This window comes from Megachile rotundata, chromosome 5 (genome assembly GCF_050947335.1).
Source record: "Megachile rotundata isolate GNS110a chromosome 5, iyMegRotu1, whole genome shotgun sequence".
In the NCBI taxonomy this organism is placed as follows: Eukaryota; Metazoa; Arthropoda; class Insecta; order Hymenoptera; family Megachilidae; genus Megachile; species Megachile rotundata.
The window spans coordinates 15,864,776-15,885,485 of NC_134987.1; the positions used below are offsets into that span (position 1 = coordinate 15,864,776).

Genomic DNA, 20,710 nt, shown 5'->3' on the forward strand with positions numbered 1-20,710 from the left:
TTCTTATAATTTCCAGCCTTTTTCTCTTCCTACCATTTTCGTGTGCTGACTCGTTTTATGCGGGGTGCTTTCTTTGCAATTGCTAGTTCTTGTTAAATGTTCTGCCAGGGCTGCAGGATTTGGGATTTGGGGATTTGGGGATTTGGTAAGGAAATTTAAAAATTTGGAAATTTGAGAAATTGGAAATTTGAGAAATTGGAAATTTGAGAATTTGGAAATTTGAGAATTTGGAAATTTGAGAATTTGGAAATTTGAGAATTTGGAAATTTGAGAATTTGGAAATTTGAGAATTTGGAAATTTGAGAATATGGAAATTTGAGAGTTTGGAATTTTGATAGTTTGGAATTTTGGGAATTTGGAAATTTGAAAATTTGGAAATTTGAGGGTTTGGAATTTTGAGAATTTTGAAATTTGAGGAATTGGAAATTTGAGAATTTGGAATTTTGAGAATTTGGAAATTTGAGGGATTGGAATTTTGAGAAATTGGAAATTTGAGAATTTGGAAATTTGAGAATTTGGAAATTTGAGAATTTGGAAATTTGAGAATTTGGAAATTTGAGGAGTTGGAAATTTGGGAAATTGGCAATTTAGGAATTTGAGACTTTAGGAATTTGGGACTAGAAAGACTTGAGATTTGGAAAATTTGACAACTCAGAAATTTAGAAATTGCAAAGTTTACAAAATTCCATTCCAAAATACCTAAATTTACAAATTCACGAATATGATAAATTTTCCCATACAAAAAAATATCAAATGCCTCATATAATTTCACAGAATCTCTTATTCCTCCGAATCATAAAATTCGAAGTAAATCAACGTAATCGCGCACTATCCTTATTAAACCTTTACGTAGTCTCTGCTTCTCTCTCTCTCTAAAGAAGGAAGAATGCTCGCGTCGAAGAACGATCGACTTTCCAACATGTCGAGAGAGCGATAAATCGACACAAAGAGGTAAATTTATGGTCGAAGAGATAGGATGCCTATGATTGCTCGTATTTTATTAGACCTTACCTTCGCCGGCTCCTCGGCAAAAAGCACCCTCGCCAAACGTGGATACAGAGATTTCAAATCCGCGATATTTTCACGCTTTTTGCTAACTGAAAGTAGAGACATTAAGTCTGCTACGTTTAAAGACTCAATCACAGTTTTATATTAATCAATTTCTTTTTTATTAGCTATAGCGCATATTCTATTTGATTGTGATAATAGAAGCTGATATTACTTTTTAATTTCTTTTACACAGTTTCAATTTCTTTCTAACCTAACCTATATCTTTCGTATGATTCTATAGGCACTCGTTCAGGGTACTAAAATGAGGCTATTCAATTTCTTTTTTATTATCTTAAAAATTATTTTACCCCCCTAAAAAATGCACAGTCCACCAAAAAAAAAATCTAGGATTTTCCAAGTATCGTCCAGCAAACCAGTAGAGGGAAATAGCATGAAAAGAAGCGATTCGGTGAAATCGTTCGTTCGGTATTTCCCGGCGGAGCGCATCGTCCGTTGACGAAGTGCACTCGTGGGGCCAAGTCTCGCGATGTGTACGTGCCTTAATCTTGTGCGAGATGCACATCCGCCGCCTGAGATTGAAACACGGAAGCCCTAAGGCCGCGGTTAACGGTGAATTGGTACATTCTCGCGTTCCAACCAACACGTGTAACCGATACACCTATAAATACGTGCAACCACCTTCGTACACATGCATGGAGCCTTTCCAATACCGCGAAATTAATTTCCCGGTTGGGATGTGTGTCCGTTTCTCTTCGTTCCCTCGCTTTTACATGCGACTAACGTCAACTTTTCAGCAGCGCTTCACGCGGAATTGCTGATTGATAATTAGGGACATTGATTTTAATAACTGGATTTAAAGTTCAGAGTTTATTGGAGGTTATCGTGGTTTTAGGTTGATGATAGGTTTGAATGATTTTATGAATGATAGGTTAGGTTAGGATACTAGAAAATAAATTATTTTTTATTATGGTTAATAATCGTTTACTATGGTTAGTAGAATATAATTATAGGGGAGATAATTTAGGACGCTGAGAAATTGAATAGTTTCATTTGTGTTTGGTATTATTAATCGGTACGAATAAAGTCATACGAAAGATATAGGGTAGTATAAAAGAAACTGAATAGTTGTATCTGTTTCGAAAACCTAAAAGACTTGAAAATCTACTCACAATTATTAATAATAATTCCAATAACAATGCAAAGTACCTGAAATCTCTCTCCAAACGAAAAAATCCTCGAATAGTCTGATAATTCGAGGACCACCACTACTGTACCACCAAAAATAATACAGTACCACCACATAAATCAATAACAAATAATTATTTCATTTTACACACGACGCACGTTAATCGCTTCAAATACTCCTGTTTAATGCAAAGTATTTATAACGAATCATTGCACATGGTAGCGGATGTGCAATTAATGAGGAAACTCGCTTTATTTCGATTAACGCGATCAATGTACCATTTGCAAACCACTGAAAAGTACACATTTTTCCAGGAGTTCGGTAAAACGTGATCACCAATTAAATCAACCTCGAAATTGATTCGCAAAGTTCCTGTAATAATATTGCTATAAACACGTTGAGAATATTAATTAATCAAAGTATCGATGCGCTTTCGCGCGATTCGCAAGCTGCACGAACAAATTAAACGCTACTCGAAAAGGTTTACCCTTTCATTTCGTTTCTAGTGGCTCGAAAACGACCTCTCATCCTTTATTATGTAGCGGAGCCAAAAAGTGTTCGATTCATTTAACTAATTACCAGCGTCGATACTTTTGGCTGGCTTATTGAAAGTAATGGTACTTTGTTCATTTTTGGGGATGGGGGGGTGTAGATTCATTTTTGGGGGGTATAAGTATTTGGGGAATTGGTGGGGAATTTTGGAAATGTAGGAATTTGGGAGGTTTGGAGATTTGGGGGGTTGGGGGGTTGGGGATTTGGGGAGTTGGGGAATTGGGGAGTTAGGGAGTTGGGGAGATGGGATTTTGAGAGATGGGAATTTGGAGAGATGGGGACTTGGAGAGATGGGAATTTTGAGAGATGGGAATTTGGAGAGATGGGAATTTGGAGAGATGGGAATTTGGAGAGATGGGGACTTGGAGAGATGGGAATTTTGAGAGATGGGAATTTGGAGAGATGGGAACTTGGAGAGATGGGAACTTGGAGAGATGGAAATTTGGAGAGTTGGAAATTTGGGGAGATGGGGACTTGGAGAGATGGGAATTTTGAGAGATGGGAATTTGGAGAGATGGGAACTTGGAGAGATGGGAATTTTGAGAGATGGGAACTTGGAGAGATGGGAATTTGGAGAGATGGGAATTTTGAGAGATGGGAACTTGGAGAGTTGGAAATTTGGAGAGATGGGAATTTGGAGAGATGGGAACTTGGAGAGATGGAAATTTGGAGATTTGGAAATTTGGGGAGATGGGGACTTGGAGAGATGGGAATTTTGAGAGATGGGAATTTGGAGAGATGGGAACTTGGAGAGATGGGAATTTTGAGAGATGGGAACTTGGAGAGATGGGAATTTGGAGAGATGGGAATTTGGAGAGATGGGAACTTGGAGAGATGGGAATTTTGAGAGATGGGAACTTGGAGAGATGGGAATTTGGAGAGATGGGAATTTTGAGAGATGGGAACTTGGAGAGTTGGAAATTTGGAGAGATGGGAATTTGGAGAGATGGGAACTTGGAGAGATGGGAATTTTGAGAGATGGGAACTTGGAGAGTTGGAAATTTGGAGAGATGGGAATTTGGAGAGATGGGAGCTTGGAAAGTTGGAAATTTGGAGAGCTGGAAATTCGGAGAGATGGGAATTTGGAGAGATGGCAATTTGAAAAGATGGGAATTTGAAGAGTTGGAGATTTGAATCTAATACATTCAACTTTTAACTTCCTAATTTTTTAACTTTATTAATTTATAACCTTGAAGCTCAAAAAACTTGTAAAATCAAAACCACATAAAAATTGCTAAACCCAATAATTTAAAAATGTGAAAATCCAAATACACACCTTACCGAATTCATCAATTTTGAATGCGGCACTAAAACGTGCCTCTCCGAATCTTGTCTGACTACATCCGAGGTAAATCCACTGGCTCCGAACGTAGTCCCCTTTTTAAGTCTGATTTATCACGCGTCGTTCTACTGGCAATCTCATCTATCGAATTCTCACGCGGATTTCATCGATTCGTTTAATCGTTTTAATCCGTAATCAGTACGTTGCGCTTCGTTGAACGTTTGATCCGCGTTTCGGTACGTTTTCCGCGTTCGATGTTTCTACTGTTTACTTTATATTAAGCTTCTGTGAGATCGTATAAATCCAAAGTAATTTATGTGCGACGTTTTGTTAACTTCTTAACGTTTTATGTTGATGATAGCGTGTGACAAATGAAATACTGTGCTTAACAGGATCAGAAATGCTGATGGAAGTTGGAAATTTTTAAATTGAATTGTTCGGTGAAGGTTTTTTAAGTCCTATTATCTTGGCTCTTTTAAAACTGAAGTATAATTATGTTTGAAGAGGCTGCGTTATTCCCTTGGACTACTTTATGCTACGTCTGAAATGATAAGAAAACATTGTTATTATTAAACGTGCGATTACTGCGGTATTTATTTAATCTGAAAGAATTATTAAGTACTGATCATTCTTCTGTAAATTATATTTAATAGTTCATGCATTTTTTAGTATTTCATAGTTTAATTTTTTTATTTGATTGATTGTTTGATATTAGGTGCAATTCTCTTTGATAAATGAATTATACAGGGCGTCTCATAATGCGCGCAGCCATTAGGCTCGAAGGCGTGGCTCTGCGTAGGCGTAGTCCTCGCGCTCTGATTGGTCCGCGCTTTTCCTTAATAATTCAGAAACGAAGCTTTAGACGCCATCTTTGCAAAGGGAAATCTTACTCAGAATCACGTCAGCTACCCCCACCTTTTCAGAGACCTACACTAATTGTAAAACACCCTGTATATTTATGTTAGATTATTGACACTGAATTGTGTTACATTTAGATTAAATAAGTTATGCTACTGCAACTTAATCAAACCACCTTAAACATAATATAATAAATTAAAATTCAGCTACATAGAGTAAAATACGTATGTCCTTGACAATAATTATGCACATAAATCACTACAGTATCCAAAAACTGTGAAATTTTCACTTTCCAAATAATTAAACGGCAAAATTATAACTCATCGTTTAATGAATCAATTCGTAATAATTCCGTCGGCGATATTAATGCAACCATTTCGAAACGGACGGGTTATCGGAATAAAATCGTTATTATTGTTTTCCGTTGCGATGGAAAACTCGATCCGATAATACCACAATTTAAGCCCGCGTAAAACTGTAACGAACGATTTCGAACGTGGAAAATTTGAACATACGTGTTCCATTGTTTTCCTGTGACTTCAATTTTAACAATTACACCGTAACATCTCTCCACCCTTTTAACTTCGCGTGTTTCATTTTCCATTTTCGTTTTTAAGCATCTCATATTTAAATGTGGATTTCCAATGGCACACGACCTCGCTTCGCCCTTGGACTTACCATAATCTTATTATCTCATCCCGAACAAAGGCGACCGCTAAGTATACTTATTTATTCACGTGTTCGACCAACCTTTAGTTAAAACCCGGATCCTCAAGAAAAAAGAATATGTACAGCTCTTTCGAAACGACGGTTCATTCATTATCCACAACGAGATTCATAATGTTTCATAAATGTTCCAAGGATTATGCTTCTTTATGCAGGGACAGCGGAAATTTTTTGCGTATTCGCAGAAGGTGGGAAAATGGGGGATTTGGGATTTGGGAACTTTATTTCGGGAGATTTTGGGGAGGTGGGGAGGTGGAGATGTAGGAAATTATTGACTTGAGAATTTGAGGATTTGGGGATTTAGGGATTTGGGGATTTGGGAATTTAGGGATTTAGGGGTTTGGAAATTTGGGAATTTAGGGGTAGAAATTTGGAAATTTAGGTATTCGGAAATTTCAGAATTTTGGGATTTAGAGATTTGGGGATTTAGGAAATTGGAGCTTTAAGAATTTGGGAATTTAGGAATTTGGAATTTTGAGAAATTGGAAATTTGAGAATTTGGAAATTTGAGAGTTTGGAAATTTGAGAAATTGGAAATTTGGGAGTTTGGAAATTTGAGAGTTTGGAAATTTGAGAAGTTGGAAATTTGAGAGTTTGGAAATTGGAGAATTTGGAAATTTGAGAGTTGGGACATTGGAGAGTTTGGAAATTTGAGAATTTGGAAATTTGAGAAGTTGGAAATTTGAGAATTTGGAAATTTGAGAATTTGGAAATTTGAGAATTTGGAAATTTGAGAAGTTGGAAATTTGAGAGTTTGGAAATTGGAGAGTTTGGAAATTTGAGAAATTGGAAATTTAAGAATTTGGAAATTTGAGAGTTTGGGAATTTGAGAGTTTGGAAATTTGAGAGTTGGGACATTGGAGAGTTTGGAAATTTGAGAATTTGGAAATTTGAGAATTTGGAAATTTGAGAAGTTGGAAATTTGAGAGTTTGGAATTTTGAGAATTTGGAAATTTGAGAAATTGGAAATTTGGGAGTTTGGAATTTTGAAAATTTGGAAATTTGAGAATTTGGAATTTTGAGAATTTGGAAATTTGAGAATTTGGAAATTTGAGAAATTAGAAATTTGAGAATTTGGAAATTTGAGAAATTGGAAATTTGATAATTTGGAATTTTTGAGAGTTCAGAAATTCAAATTTAAAAATTTCAAAATTAAATAATTTACTATTCAAGAACTATCAAATTCAGAATAAACCTCGCCATAAATCCTCCCTAAAAAAAGTGTCCTCCAAAAAACTTCCTCCCCAATTTCCCTACCCTCCAATTCAAACCATAATACAACCCAAAAAACACAACTAAAAAATATAACAACCCCTTTTTACATCGATCTCATAAAGAATACACAGAGGTCGTTCGTAAGTAATTAAAGCAGTAACGAGGCAAAGAACGTTAATATTAATTTCCAAAAATAATTGAACGTGATATTTTTATTTCCATTAACAGCGGTACGAGCTGATGGAACGTGGCGTATCGATTTTAGCAACGAGCACAGGTCGAGCCACGCTATCGAATACTATTATTATTGCACGATGTAACTGGTCGCTTTCTATCCTCATCGTTTAGACCGACGGATATGCATCGTCGATGCAACGCACCGTCGCAGTCTGCTTTCATTAATTAATATCGTCGGTAATAGACCAATAAACCGATACGTAGACGAGTCGAGTACGCCTACGAGTCTCTTCCATTATTTTCGTTGCTTCATCATTCCGATATACACTGTCCCCAGAAGACTCTTCAACCGATCTCGTTTATAGCTTTTCTATATTCTTTTTTTCCTTTCTTTCAACCTTTATTTTACGTTGGAGATTTACGGTGGAGATGGGTTCTCAGAAAACGGTGCAATTTCGGATCGTGTGAAGGTGAGGAAATAAAAATTGTATAAGGAGAAATTCTAGAAATGGAAATCGTGGGAATGAAAATCGTAGAAGTAGAAATTCTGTAAATGGAAATCGAGTGAGTTGAAATAGTATAAATAAAAATTAATTAAACTAATAAATATAATTTAACTCGTGTTCGTTCTCATCGCAACCAGAAAAATATCAAAAATATGGCAATAAATGTTTCACAACAAAACTGAATGAACTCTAAAATATAAAAATTCCTTGCATTGTAAAAATGCTCATTTTTAGCAGATTATTTTTGACCCCGATATTTTAAACCCCGTGTAAAAGCGAAATCGTGTAAATAAAGTATGTATAAATCAGTGAAAGGTGTATTTCTTTCTGTAACCGCATTCATTCTCCTCGTGTCGATACGTCGAAGAATTAGGACTGATTCCGACACGAACGTTTCGATAAAGTTATTATACGTCCACCGAATTCGGTTTTTTGGTTTCGGTTTGCAGGTCATAATAAATCTGCGGTTATGGAGACTAAAATAAAAGCAATATCGGAATTTTTAACGTGATCGTAACCACCGGTCGGTTGGAAATTCATCCATCATGTAATACCCTTTTTTTAATCAAACGGTAAAATAAAACCATTGTATTATAAAAGCAGAATCGTGTTATCGTATGCTGCGTTTTTGTAAAATGAGATGATGTAATGGTATTGCAAAAATGAAATGGAGGTATTTTGTTAAATATTGAAATGTAGCAGGGAGGTTGATATCTGTTTTCAAAGCTGTTTTGGGTATTTGCGAGGGGAAGTGCTTTGGAGAGGATTTAGGAATTTAGGAATTTGGGGATTTGGAGATTTGGGAATTTGGGGATTTAAGGATTTAGGGGTTTAGGGATTTGGGAATTTAGGTATTTGGGGATGTGGGAATTCGGGGACCTTGGAATTTGGGGATGTGAGAAATTTGGGGACGTGAGAAATTTGGGGATGCAAGAATTTAGGGACCTTGGAATTTGGGGACCTTGGAATTTGGGGACCTTGGAATTTGGGGACCTTGAAATTTGGGGACCTTGGAATTTGGGGACCTTGGAATTTGGGGACCTTGAAATTTGGGAGTGTGAGAAATTTGGGGATGCAGGAATTGGAAACGTGTATGCATTTAGGGACCTTGGAATTTGAGGACTTTGGAATTTGGGGACTTTGGAATTTGGGGACTTTGGAATTTGGGGACTTTGGAATTTGGGGATCTTGGAATTTGGGGACCTTGGAATTTGGGGACCTTGGAATTTGGGGACTTTGAAATTTGGGGACCTTGGAATTTGGAGACTTTGAAATTTGGGGACCTTGGAATTTGGAAGTGTGAGAAATTTGGGAATGCAGGAATTGGAAACTTATGCATTTAGGGACCTTGGAATTTAGAGACCTTGGAATTCGGGGACCTTAGAATTTGGGGACGTATTGATTTGTGAATTTAGGTATTTGGAGATTTAAATATTTGGAGATTCAGAGATTTGGGGATGAAGGGATTTGGGGATGCAAGGATTTGAAAATTTCAGAATTTGGGAGTTTAAAAATTTTAATAATTAGGGTGCATTGCGGGTGCGTCACAAATGCGTTACAAGTGTGTCACGAGTGCGTCATTGGTGCGTCATGAGTGCATCACGATTGCGTTATGAGTGCGTCACGAGTGCGTCACGGGTACCTCATGGCCATATCATAAGTGCATCACTAGTGTGTCACAAGTACATCATTGGTGCGTCACGAGTGTGTCACGAGTGCGTCATGGATACGTAATGAATATGTCACGAGTGTGTCATGGATACGTAATGAATATGTCACGAGTGCATCACGAGTGCATTACAAGTGCGTCACAAGTGCGTCACAAGGCAAGAGATTAAGAAACTAAAAAATTTCAAAGTCCCTAAATATTAAAGTCCATAAACATTCCATTAGCGAACAGCGTAGACCATAAAAGCAGCATACGTATAATAAACGCCCTATCCGAAAATGAATTTGATAGCAACGAATTATCTCGATCCGTTCGTTCCAGTTTAGGCGTCGTACACCGTGCTAAATAAGTCGATCCCGGTTTAGAATAACACTCGATACGGTGGAAGCGGTTTAAAATCGTCGAGCCGATGAAAATTGCCAGCCGGATCGATTCCCGCGTGTTGCAACACTTTAAGCGGTGCGGCTTTTATTAATTATCGAGCATTAATCTCAATTCAACGCCGGTTGGCCTCTTTTGTGCTCAGCAAAGAGCCCGCGGAAGCTACGTTACGCGGAGGCTACGTACGAAAGTTCCGTCGGGTCGTTTCTACCCCGGGCACATTAATCATAATACGTCGCTTATTAAACGAGCCGTTTCTGTTGGCCACGGCAACGAGGTCAACCCCGACTCGCCGCTGAAACACGGCTCCCGGTCGACCCCTCGCTTCGTTAATTTCCACCTAACCTCTGCATTCTGCGTATTCTCTTTACGCGCGTGTCTCTACAACCTCCTACACTCTCGGTATATTACATTCGCGCACACGTTACAATTAAGTCCTTTCAAGGAGAACTTCATTCATCGTTCTCCGAGTTACTTTGTGACGACAAACCTCGATCAATTATGGATCGCTTGTATGCGAGTGCTGTTTCGAGAATTTTTAATGTATTTCACTTTGGGGAGAAAGGGGATGTTTGATAATAATTGTGGATATATATTGCCATTTTTTGAAACTCGTAATTAGGTCATCTGACTTTGGGGAGAAAGAGGATGTTTCATAGTAATTGAGGATATTTATATTGTGAATTTTTGAAACTCATGATTAGGTCAGTTTTGGATAGGGAATTTTCAAGCTTCTCTTTTTTAGACTTTGAATTTTTATATATTCATTTGAACTATATAATTTGGGAATTTTTTAACTTCTAAATTAGGTAGTTGGTAAACATTTAGATCTGAAGATCAAATCGCACTCGTGACGCACTCGTGACGCACCCTACACTTGATAAATCAGACTACTATTTTCATCACACATGAATTTTGTGTCCATTTATAAATATAATCTCCATACTCAAAGATCATTAAATATAAAGCATACATAACTTTTTAATTTTCAATATTCCTTTTCACATTGTAGTAATGGATTAATTTATATCAGAATTGATTTAAAGTGATCATATCCTATAATACGATAAAAGTGGTTGCTTGACATTGATTTCCTTGATCAGTTAGCCGATCGATCCCCCAGTACAAAATTTTTCATCGAAACCCATTCGCCATCAGAAAACACTCGAGATAATTCAGAAGCTGTGCAGTTGGATGGTAATCGACTCGGAAATGAAAAGCAAGGACTGAATCTGCAGAGTGGTACAGTCTTGGCTTTAAATTAATTACGCGAGATTCGCTTCCTACTCGTTGCAGATAAGCACGGTCCGTTTTCCTACGCTACCCGATGCCAGGATATCAGCCTCCTAGCTCCTGCTGCGTGTGCACTAGCATGAAATCAGGAAATTGCTTGTTTTATCGATTTCTTGCGCCGTGTAATTCGATAACGCTATAAATTTTCCAAACTTTCGCGATCATTTGTTAGTAACGCTGGATACCTTAATGGCCACGATAACAAATTACTCTGATGTATTGCTCTGAACGAGATTAAACGCTGTAGTTTGCAATTCCTGAATTTGTAAATTTGGACAATTTTTATGTTGATAGATTTCTATGTTTCTGAATTTCTAAATTTAGTAATTCAAAAATTTCCAAGTTGTCAAATTCTTGAGTTACTGAATTTCTAAATTGTTAAATCTACAAGTTTGTAAATTCTCAAATTCCTACATTCCCAAATTCCCCAAATTCCATACCTCTACATTCCCAAATTCCCCAAATCCCAATTTCCTAACTCCCAAATTCTCCAATTTCCAAATTTCCAAATTTCCAAATTTCCCAATTTCCCAATTCCCTAATTCCCCAATTCCCAAGTTGCCCGATTCCCTAATTTCCCGATTCTCCAATTCCACGATTTCCAAATTCCCCGACTTCCTAATACCCCGATTCCCTAATTCCCCGATTCCCCGATTCTCCGATTCTCCAATTCCACGATTTCCAAATTCCCCGATTCCCTAATACCCCGATTCGCTAATTCCCCGATTCCCTAGTTCCCCGATTCTCTAATTCTTCGATTCCTCAATGCCCCGATTCTCCAATTCCATGATTTCCAAATTCCCCGATTCCCTAATTCCCCGATTCCCTAATTCCCCGATTCCCTAATTCCCCGATTCCCTAATTCCCCGATTCCCTAATTCCCCGATTCCCTAGTTCCCAAATTCCTAAATTCCAAATTCCCCAAATCCCAATTCCCCAAATCCCAATTCCCCAAATTCCAATTCCCCAAATCCCAATTTCCTAATTCCCAAATTCCTAAATCCCAAATTCTCCAACTCCTAATTCCCCAAATCCCAATTTCCTAATTTCCAAATTCTCCTACTCCAAAATTCCCAAACCCAAATACCTAAATCCCAATCCTCCACCTCCCCATCTCTCAATTATATAAAATTTCATTACTCCATCTGAAAAGTGCGCTCCCACTTGTCCGCATATTTCCATTCCCCGTAAAATCCCGCACTTTATTTACCGTGCGTTTATGTGAAAGCGATAAAAGGATCGAGTCGCATAAATCAGTGAAGTACGTCCACCCCCAGAAAGGCATGGTACAGCCAATATGGGACTGTCTTGGTGTTTTGGAAAGCTCGTTTTTCCCCTGTCCTTTCTCCCCGCGAACGACACTTTTACGAGCCCTAAATCCACGCCGCGACGGGGAAAATTAATCGTCGATCGTGCGAGTATTCATTCCGTTTCCTCGAAAGCTGGGTCGATACCTCTAGCCTCTTACGACGAATTAACTCGTCATTCGAATAAATGACGCGCAAAATCTAACGCGTTAAACAACTTATGTAATTGCGAAAAGAACGTCGACAACGGATCACGATGTGAATTTTTCATCTTGATAATCGTACGTGGACAAAACTCGCATAGGAAGCAAAGAGGTCTAACCACGTTGTTTAACTTTTTGCACAGGGTTTCTTCAGGAGAAGCATTCAGAAGCAAATAGAATACAGGTGTCTGAGGGACGGCAAGTGTCTTGTCATCAGATTAAATCGGAACCGCTGCCAGTACTGCAGATTTAAGAAGTGCCTAGCTGTCGGCATGTCCAGGGACTGTAAGTAACAATTCACTTTGTCTTTCCAACTTTTCAACACGCTTTCTCTTGTCTGGGTCACCGTTGCCCTAATATGGAGGTTCTCAACTACTACAAAGTTAAATGATTAACTTAAACATTGAAACTTTACTGTCTCTGGTTTAACATTTAATTAAAAGAATTTATACTACAATTTTAGAATGAATAATTCTTTCCAAATATTAAACATTAAAATATTAAATATAAACTTAAACATTACAACTTTGGTTACTGTCTGGTTTACCATTTAATTAAAAGAATTTATACTACAATTTTAGAACGAACAATTCTCTTCAAATATTAAACATTAAAATATTAAATATAAACTTAAACATTAAAACATTGGTTACTGTCTGATTTACCATTTAATTAAAAGAATTTATACTACAATTTTAGAATGAACAATTCTCTTCGAATATTAAACATTAAAATATTAAATATAAACTTAAACATTACAACTTTGGTTTCTGTCTGGTTTACCACTTAATTAAAAGAATTTATACTACAATTTTACAATGAACAATTCTCTTCGAATTAACATTGTAACATTGCTTGTGTTGTATATGGAGAACCGTAGCCTGCGGTGCTCATTCGAAACACAAAGATACAAACGATTTTATTTCAAAGCGAATAAGATAAAAGAACGTGGAACATAAGTATATTACAAAAGCAATTTTCCTGTGATACACGATAAATAGAAGAATTTCGTATGAACGAGTAACGATGTTTGAACGGTATATGTCTATCGGGGAAACGCCCAAATTACATCTGTTTAATCAATATCCTTTCGTACACATTGATGGAGAACGTACGCGAAAACGCATTTTCCATATCTTTAATTGAATATAACGAAGCGTTAAACGTATTGAAAATACGAGAGTATTACTTTAACGAATAGCTTGACAGCGATGAGTTAATGAATTTCGTGTCGAGAAATTTATTTCTGTCCGAAAACGAGAAATAAAAACCCCTTCGTTGAAATATCGCTGGAAAGTTTGACAGATACACACTCGAGTATAGACCTCCGTGATTGGTTTCCTCCAGATTATTGCTGGAATTCCTGAAATTCCGAATACGATAAATTTAATAAACGAAATAAAGATGTACTCTTTATATCGGGCGTCGGTTACCGCGGCATCTTTTATAATACTTCGCGGAATTTCCTTGGACGACCAAGAGGGCAAAGTAAACTCTGAAAGGGAAGTCGCGTGCATAATTAAACGTCAAAGTTCATCGTGCAATATGCAGCCGTGTATAATAGGCAACCGTCGGAGCTTTTCGCTCTCGTATTGTCGAGGAAATCGTAATAAGCTGGCCGCGGTCTTATGATCCGCTTAAGAAGCGGACGCGATGAAAGTGACCGGAACAAAACTCGGGAAAAGTTGCATCCCTTATTATCCGACCCGATTCTCCCGATGAACGCTGTCAAATATTAAATTTCGAAGCATCGCTGTTCTACCCCGTCGCGTTAATATCTCAAGATTTATCGTCAAAATATTGCTGCTTCAAACTTGCGTTTACCTTCAGAATTTCTTTATTGAAATAAATATCTTATTTGAAGCTCTTTACCTACTTTCTACCTCGTAGTTTTATTATAAAAAATCACTGGAGACCCAAAGAGTTTACAATCTATATAAAAAAAGTTCTTTGTATTGTAAAAGTTACAATAACCCACTAATGATGTTGTAGTTTCGTTTAGCGAATATTCATCATAGAAGAATTAATTTATGTAGCCCTTTATCTCAGGTAACTTGAATCAACTTTCTGTTCGTGATCGCGCATGCAAATGCGTTTCACAATCTATCTACACGAGAAACGTAGCGAGAGGAGCAGAAATTTATTCGCGATTACTTTAAAAAAAGTTTCGAACTCGAAATGATTAATGAGTCTAGGGGATGCATGGAAAACTTTCGTCTCGGATGATTATTCCTTTCTTTTCCTTCGTACCGTGCTCAAAGTCATGGTTCAATTACGGTTCCCTGCGAAGTGTTATAGATTTACTTTCGCTAGCGAAAGGGTTAATGACCTGTATCATTTAGCCGGAGTCACGATAAGGGTAAAGAGAAGTTACATGTCCCTCTTTAAAAGTTAGAAACTTTTGCCTCTGTTCAAGAAAAGAGTTTTATGCCTGTTCCAACGTTAAATTATTGTACAACTCGATTGTTAATAATTAACGTTTCATGCGTAGAAATAAAACCACATTTAAAGTTATAATGAAATTAATTTGCAAAGTAAATTAAAAAGTGTGAAATTGAATTTTCTTTACTCGGTTGTAAAGAAGTTATGGCCTAGGTACTTACTTTGTAAATTGCTTTCAAGATCGTTTTTAAATGAAAAGTTTAAACAAGGAGTAAGTTCGAGGATGCTCCACATAGTATTTCTCCTGAAGATTCAAAACTGAGGATTCGCATAAAACTTATACCCATTCCATAATTCGACTACGATCTAAAAAATCCAAATTTTGAATTGCAATTCACTTTCAGCTGTAAGATACGGCAGAGTGCCGAAGCGTTCAAGGGAACGTGGTCCCGAGGACGCTGTCCCGACCACCACGACAACGACAGCGACCACGGGTGTCCAACAGTTAACCTCTCCCGGCGCTGCCAATAACAACAACAACAATAACAATAATAACAACAACAACACCAGTCAAAATAACAACAACAGCAGCGGCCAGGGTCAAAACGCCATACCGTGTGTGCCACCAGCCGCAGTGGTGGAAGCGGATCAGTCAGACGCAGACGTGAAACAGTTGGCTGTGTACGACGTGATACTTCAAGTCTCCCAGGCGCATCACGCTCATTGTGGCTTCACTGAAGAATCGACGAGAGGAATTGTCAGGAAACCGATGATAATACCGGTAAGTTCAGAGAAAGAAATTTACAAATTGTTAATGCGAGGTCTGCTCTGCGGAACGTGTTGCGACTCCCACGTCGACTCCTACGTCTTCTGAGTAACTGTACTTGATGACACTTGGAAGTATTTTAATAAAGAATTGTTCTAAGCGAATGCACAATGGAATCATCATAAGTCACATGACGTTAGAATCAGTAGATATTGATAGTAACAGCAATTATGACATGTGGAAGCCAGAATTAAAGTACCAAAAGTATCAAATTAAATTGAGTATCAAACTGAGTATCAAAAGATATCAAGTCTGAAAGTAACATTAAGTTGCAACATACGTGCAGTTATATTTGTGAATTATATTTGGCAATGCTTGCATCGATGTAGATATCAAATTGTATCAAAATGAAACTAAAGAATCAGTAAAGTGAAAATAAACTGATACAAATGCAACAGTCGGTGTATCGCAACACGTTTCAGCTTGTGAAGCAGCCTTTAGAGTGGCAATGAGAACTCGTACTGGAACTGGCAGCAACCAGCCTGTTTCTTTTATAATGCTGATTAGGCGAGTACTTCTTCGCAGCCGGCCAGTCCAGAGGACCCAGAGGCGGCATCCTCGACGGCGGAAACTGTCGAATCGCAAAGGATCTGGCTTTGGCAACAATTCGCCACCAGAGTGACGCCATCCGTGCAGAGGGTGGTGGAGTTTGCCAAAAGGGTGCCAGGATTTTGCGATCTTTCGCAGGACGATCAGCTGATCCTGATCAAGGTCGGTTTTTTCGAGGTCTGGCTTAGCCACATCTCGAAAATGACCACCGACAGCTCCATGACCTTCGAGGATGGCACTTGTATCACTAGGCAGCAAATGGAATTGATGTACGAGGTAAACATCTTTAACTACTTTGCAATTACTTTACTAGTACACTTCTCAAATATAGTACTTCAAGATAGACATGTTTTTTGATATATTTTTGTGAACTGATATTCTGTTATAACTCATTAATCAAAATGGACGACAGAACTGTTAGATTGTTAATAATGTACTAATGATAGTATCATTATGTACTAATATGTTAGCATCATATAGTATGTTCTGTCTTTAGCTAATAGCTTACATAGTATGCGAATATCATCTTCTACTAACACCTCACATTACATCTAAATATCTTGTACTAATACCTCGCATAATGTTATACTAATCACATGTGTATATTATCTTAAACTAGTGTGTCACACATATGTGATCATGTACTAATACCTTGCAACATATATTATCTTGTACTAACACCTCACATAGTGTGTTAATACCATCTCATGCTAATACCTCACATACTGTATTATCTTGTACTAATACATATGTCAGTATCACATACTAATACGTATGTCAGTATCACATATTAATACGTATGTCAGTATCACATATTAATACATACATATATCAGTATCACGTACTAATACGATATATATGTTAGTATCATGTACTAATTAAAGTCGTTTTCATGGAATGAAACGAGACAACTGATTAATCGATCGATGTGAAACAAAACAGCCAGACTTTGTGTCCGCTTTGATGCAATTCACATCGGCCCTAAACGCCCACCAATTATCGGACACGGAGTTGGGCCTGTTCTCCGGTGCTGTACTCCTGGGCGAGAGACCAGGCCTGAACGACGTGAAGGCGGTGCAAAGGCTTCAGGATCGTCTTCTGGAAGCGTTGAAGGTTCAAGCGTTACGAAATCACACGGTTTCCGGTGAGGCTACCTCGGCGGGTGGCTGTTCCGGTGTCTCGAGCGTTTCACAAAGGATACCAGAATTGAGAGCTCTGGGTGCCAGACACGCGAATCTCCTCGATTGGTTCAGAAGGAACTGGACCAAGCTCAAATTACCACCTCTCTTTGCCGAGATATTTGACATTCCCAAGTGCGAGGAAGATCTTCAGTGAAGAGGTGATGTGTCTCTCCTGATATTTCCCCTTCTCGTTAATGAGCGTTCATTGCCACTAATTCCCAAGTACCTAGATCTTCAAAGTCCCAAATTTCAAGTCTCCAAATTTGTAGTATCTAAATTTCCGAATTCCCTCCAAAGGAACCTCCCAGATTTCCAAATTCTTCAATCTCTAAATTTCCAAATTTCTAAATTATCAGATTTATATATCCCTAAATTCTCACTCTCTCGAATCTCTAAATCCCCAAATTTCTAAGTGTCCAATCTCAAATTTCTCTAACCATCAAATATCCAAATCTCTAAAACCCCAAATTCCTAGTATCTAAACCCCTAATTTAGAACCACCTCAATCCCCAAATCCCACCTTCCCACGCTCAACAACAAAATGGCCGAAATCCAAGTCCACGGTGTACGATTCACGCCCCATAAATCCGTGTTTGCGTTTTAATTCGCCCACTCGTTACCCCACATCGATTTGCAATTCAATTCACCGATCAGCCGAACGAATCGAAGATATCCTAATCGAGGAAATCGTCTTTGCAGAATGTTTCAGAGTACATCGAGTTAATTCGACGAAAACGAACGGCCCTGCCAGAGAGAATGTTCTCTGATTGACGGTGCTCGCCGCGCAAGCCGGTGGGCTCGAACATTTCGAGAACGATTTGTTTTCGCTAGCTGGCAGTGATGTACAACGGTGCGATGAGACGACGCTCGGTTCCATTGGAAAGGACGCCTAAGGATCGCTGATCTGGCGCGTTTTTAACGGCTCGATCTCGACGGATCCGTCGTGCGCTGTTCGTTTCATTGACACGCGGACGGAAGATGGATCGTTTCGAGACGCGAACGGTACACGCTGCTGATTTCAAACGGAAAATGAGAGAGGTTTCGGTAACGATGAAACGAATGGTGCAATTACGTGTCGACACGAATCTTAGAATCTTGTTCGACTGATTAAATTACGGTAATCTTTTTCACGATCGTATCGAGTCTGCAGCAGTGACGGGCAAATGTCCACTGAAGATCTTAGGGCAACATGTGAAGCGATTTTTTCCTCTTGTGGAAGGGTGTGTTTAGTGCGATGCATGCTTCGCAAGAAGTCTCGCAGATTTAATAGGAGAATGTTGATCTAACAGATCAAAATGAAAAATTCATGTGTATAATTTCGAGCTGTAACATATTGGTCAAAGTGGTCACATATGAGACTCGTATCAAACTAGCAAGCCTAGTAATACTATTTTTATGAGACTTTCTGCAAGGTGTGGATTGAACAAGAAAGTAATACAAAGAATCATTGTAAATGTCCATGGAACAAACGATTCGATCAAATCAAATATTAAGCCATTCCATGAATGATGTGATTGTTTTGATACATATATTAAATGCAAATCTGTCCAGTCCAGATCACAGTGAATTTTAGAATTTTATTTAACAGTCCGTTAAATTTCTGTCCTACACGAGGTTCATCTTTAATATTGCAATTTGCGACTGAAACTTTAAAAATGGCTTATAGGATAAAATGGAGCCATTCGCTAAACGCACCCTAACGCGAGCGTAATTGCCCATCACTGTTCTGGATGAGCCATAATTAGAGTGTAATGAAAGCGAAAGAAGGATTTGTACCATTCGTATGCAGTATCGCGCGCTACATCACACGAAGCAATTAAAAATACTCAATCGATGAAGAAGGGAAACGAAGTTTCGTGTCACGTTGGTCCATGCGCATATCGTTGATTGCAATAAAGCGACGCAGTGATCGAACACTGGTCGCGTCTAAAAAAGATAGCACAAAATCGTGATCAATTTACAGGCATGTTTATTACGATTTACCCCGGTGAAAGGAGTATTCTCGAGCGAATCTTTCGGACATTTTTGACTACCGTGGATCGTATCATTTTCAAAGGAACGGAACAGATAGCGTGCAGCGTTCTGTCGAAACCAGTTGTCGAACTATCACGGATACCTGTAGCAGACGTAACGTCGAACTTCGTTAGACATATCGGAATATAATATCGTATCATTATCGTTCTATTTTTTTTCCTCTGTTCCGTACAATAAGCCGAACGATCTTTCCATTCTCCTAGAAAACTGTGAATCGACAGGCAACTGCATGCTCGCGCAAACGAATCACATAGTGGTATTAACATGTATGCATGTGTGACGTGCGCGTGCGCGCGCGCACGGAAACTGAACACTTATACACTTATTACAGATATAACGACAAAAGAAAAAAAGAAAAAATAAAAAAGGTAAAATGTTTCATGCTATATTAAAAAGCTCAAGAAGGAAATCTTTTATAGGACGTGTCTGTCTAGATGCATCCGCTACGAATCTCAATCTATGCAATCTCTATTTTTATTACTTAAACAAGTAGTATAGTGAATTACCTTTTAAATAGATATCGTTGCGTCGCTTCAGGGTGTTCCACGGAAAATAAAGAGAAACGTAGAACAACGTGTTTTCCACGAACATGATGCTGTTCTTTCGTTGGGTGATGTGTTTTTTAAATCAAAGATATTTCACATCGTGTGTACGTTCGAAGGCAAAAAAAAAAAAGAAACGAGAACAAATGAAAGAAAGTTGAAAGGATTAAAACGTTACGTATCGTATATATTTATAAAAATATATAATATATATGTAATGTACTTGTTGCGTTGAAATTGTTAATATTTGTTATCGATTACGGCCGAAAAGAAAAAAAAGATCGTTTTCCGATTGTTGATGAAATCCTGAAGTGAGCATATGTTTGAAACTCTTCAAACTCTTGAACGCTAATAATTCTCTGACAATGACTAGCATGTAATGCGTATCGATATATGTAATTAATATACATATACATATTATATATATATTCATTGTGAGAGATCATGGGGAAAGGGGTAGGGGGGGAGGGGGGTCGAGGGGATGACAAGAAGTAAGTTTATCTACTTAGAGAAATTAATGTTTTATCTAGCGTCGTACTTAAATTAAATATAATAATAACGTCGATATATCGCTGTCGCTAAAAGGGATGAAAATATTTCGTAAAAAAAAGACTATCTTCACGATTTTCTAGACGGAAAGAAAGAATTCCAACTCTAAGCGCTCACATCAAGTTGTGAATAAACATATCATACCTAATTAATATATTGAACAAAGAAGGGATATCATCGTTTAATATAATATAAATATGAGTCTATATATATTAAAACAAAAGGTATATATATATATATAAATATAAATATAAATATAAAGATTATAAATCTATATGCAA

At 37.8% G+C, this 20,710-nt stretch overlaps 1 protein-coding gene across 4 annotated transcripts in view; it reads left to right on the forward strand.

The window, feature by feature from the left end:
* Window positions 1–20,017, forward strand: part of Eip78C (Ecdysone-induced protein 78C) — a 127,787-nt gene extending 107,770 nt beyond the window's left edge. For 3 of the 4 annotated variants that reach the window (XM_076532150.1, XM_076532148.1, XM_076532149.1), the window contains 5 exons: window positions 12,510–12,651; window positions 15,153–15,529; window positions 16,082–16,399; window positions 17,066–17,462; window positions 18,004–20,017. In XM_076532150.1, the coding sequence (XP_076388265.1) occupies window positions 12,510–12,651; window positions 15,153–15,529; window positions 16,082–16,399; window positions 17,066–17,458 (1,230 nt within the window). In that variant the 3' untranslated portion in view covers window positions 17,459–17,462; window positions 18,004–20,017. The remainder of the gene's footprint in view (window positions 1–12,509; window positions 12,652–15,152; window positions 15,530–16,081; window positions 16,400–17,065; window positions 17,463–18,003) is intronic. The other variant, XM_012285464.2, reaches the window with a different exon arrangement.
* The last annotated feature ends 693 nt before the right edge of the window (window positions 20,018–20,710 follow it).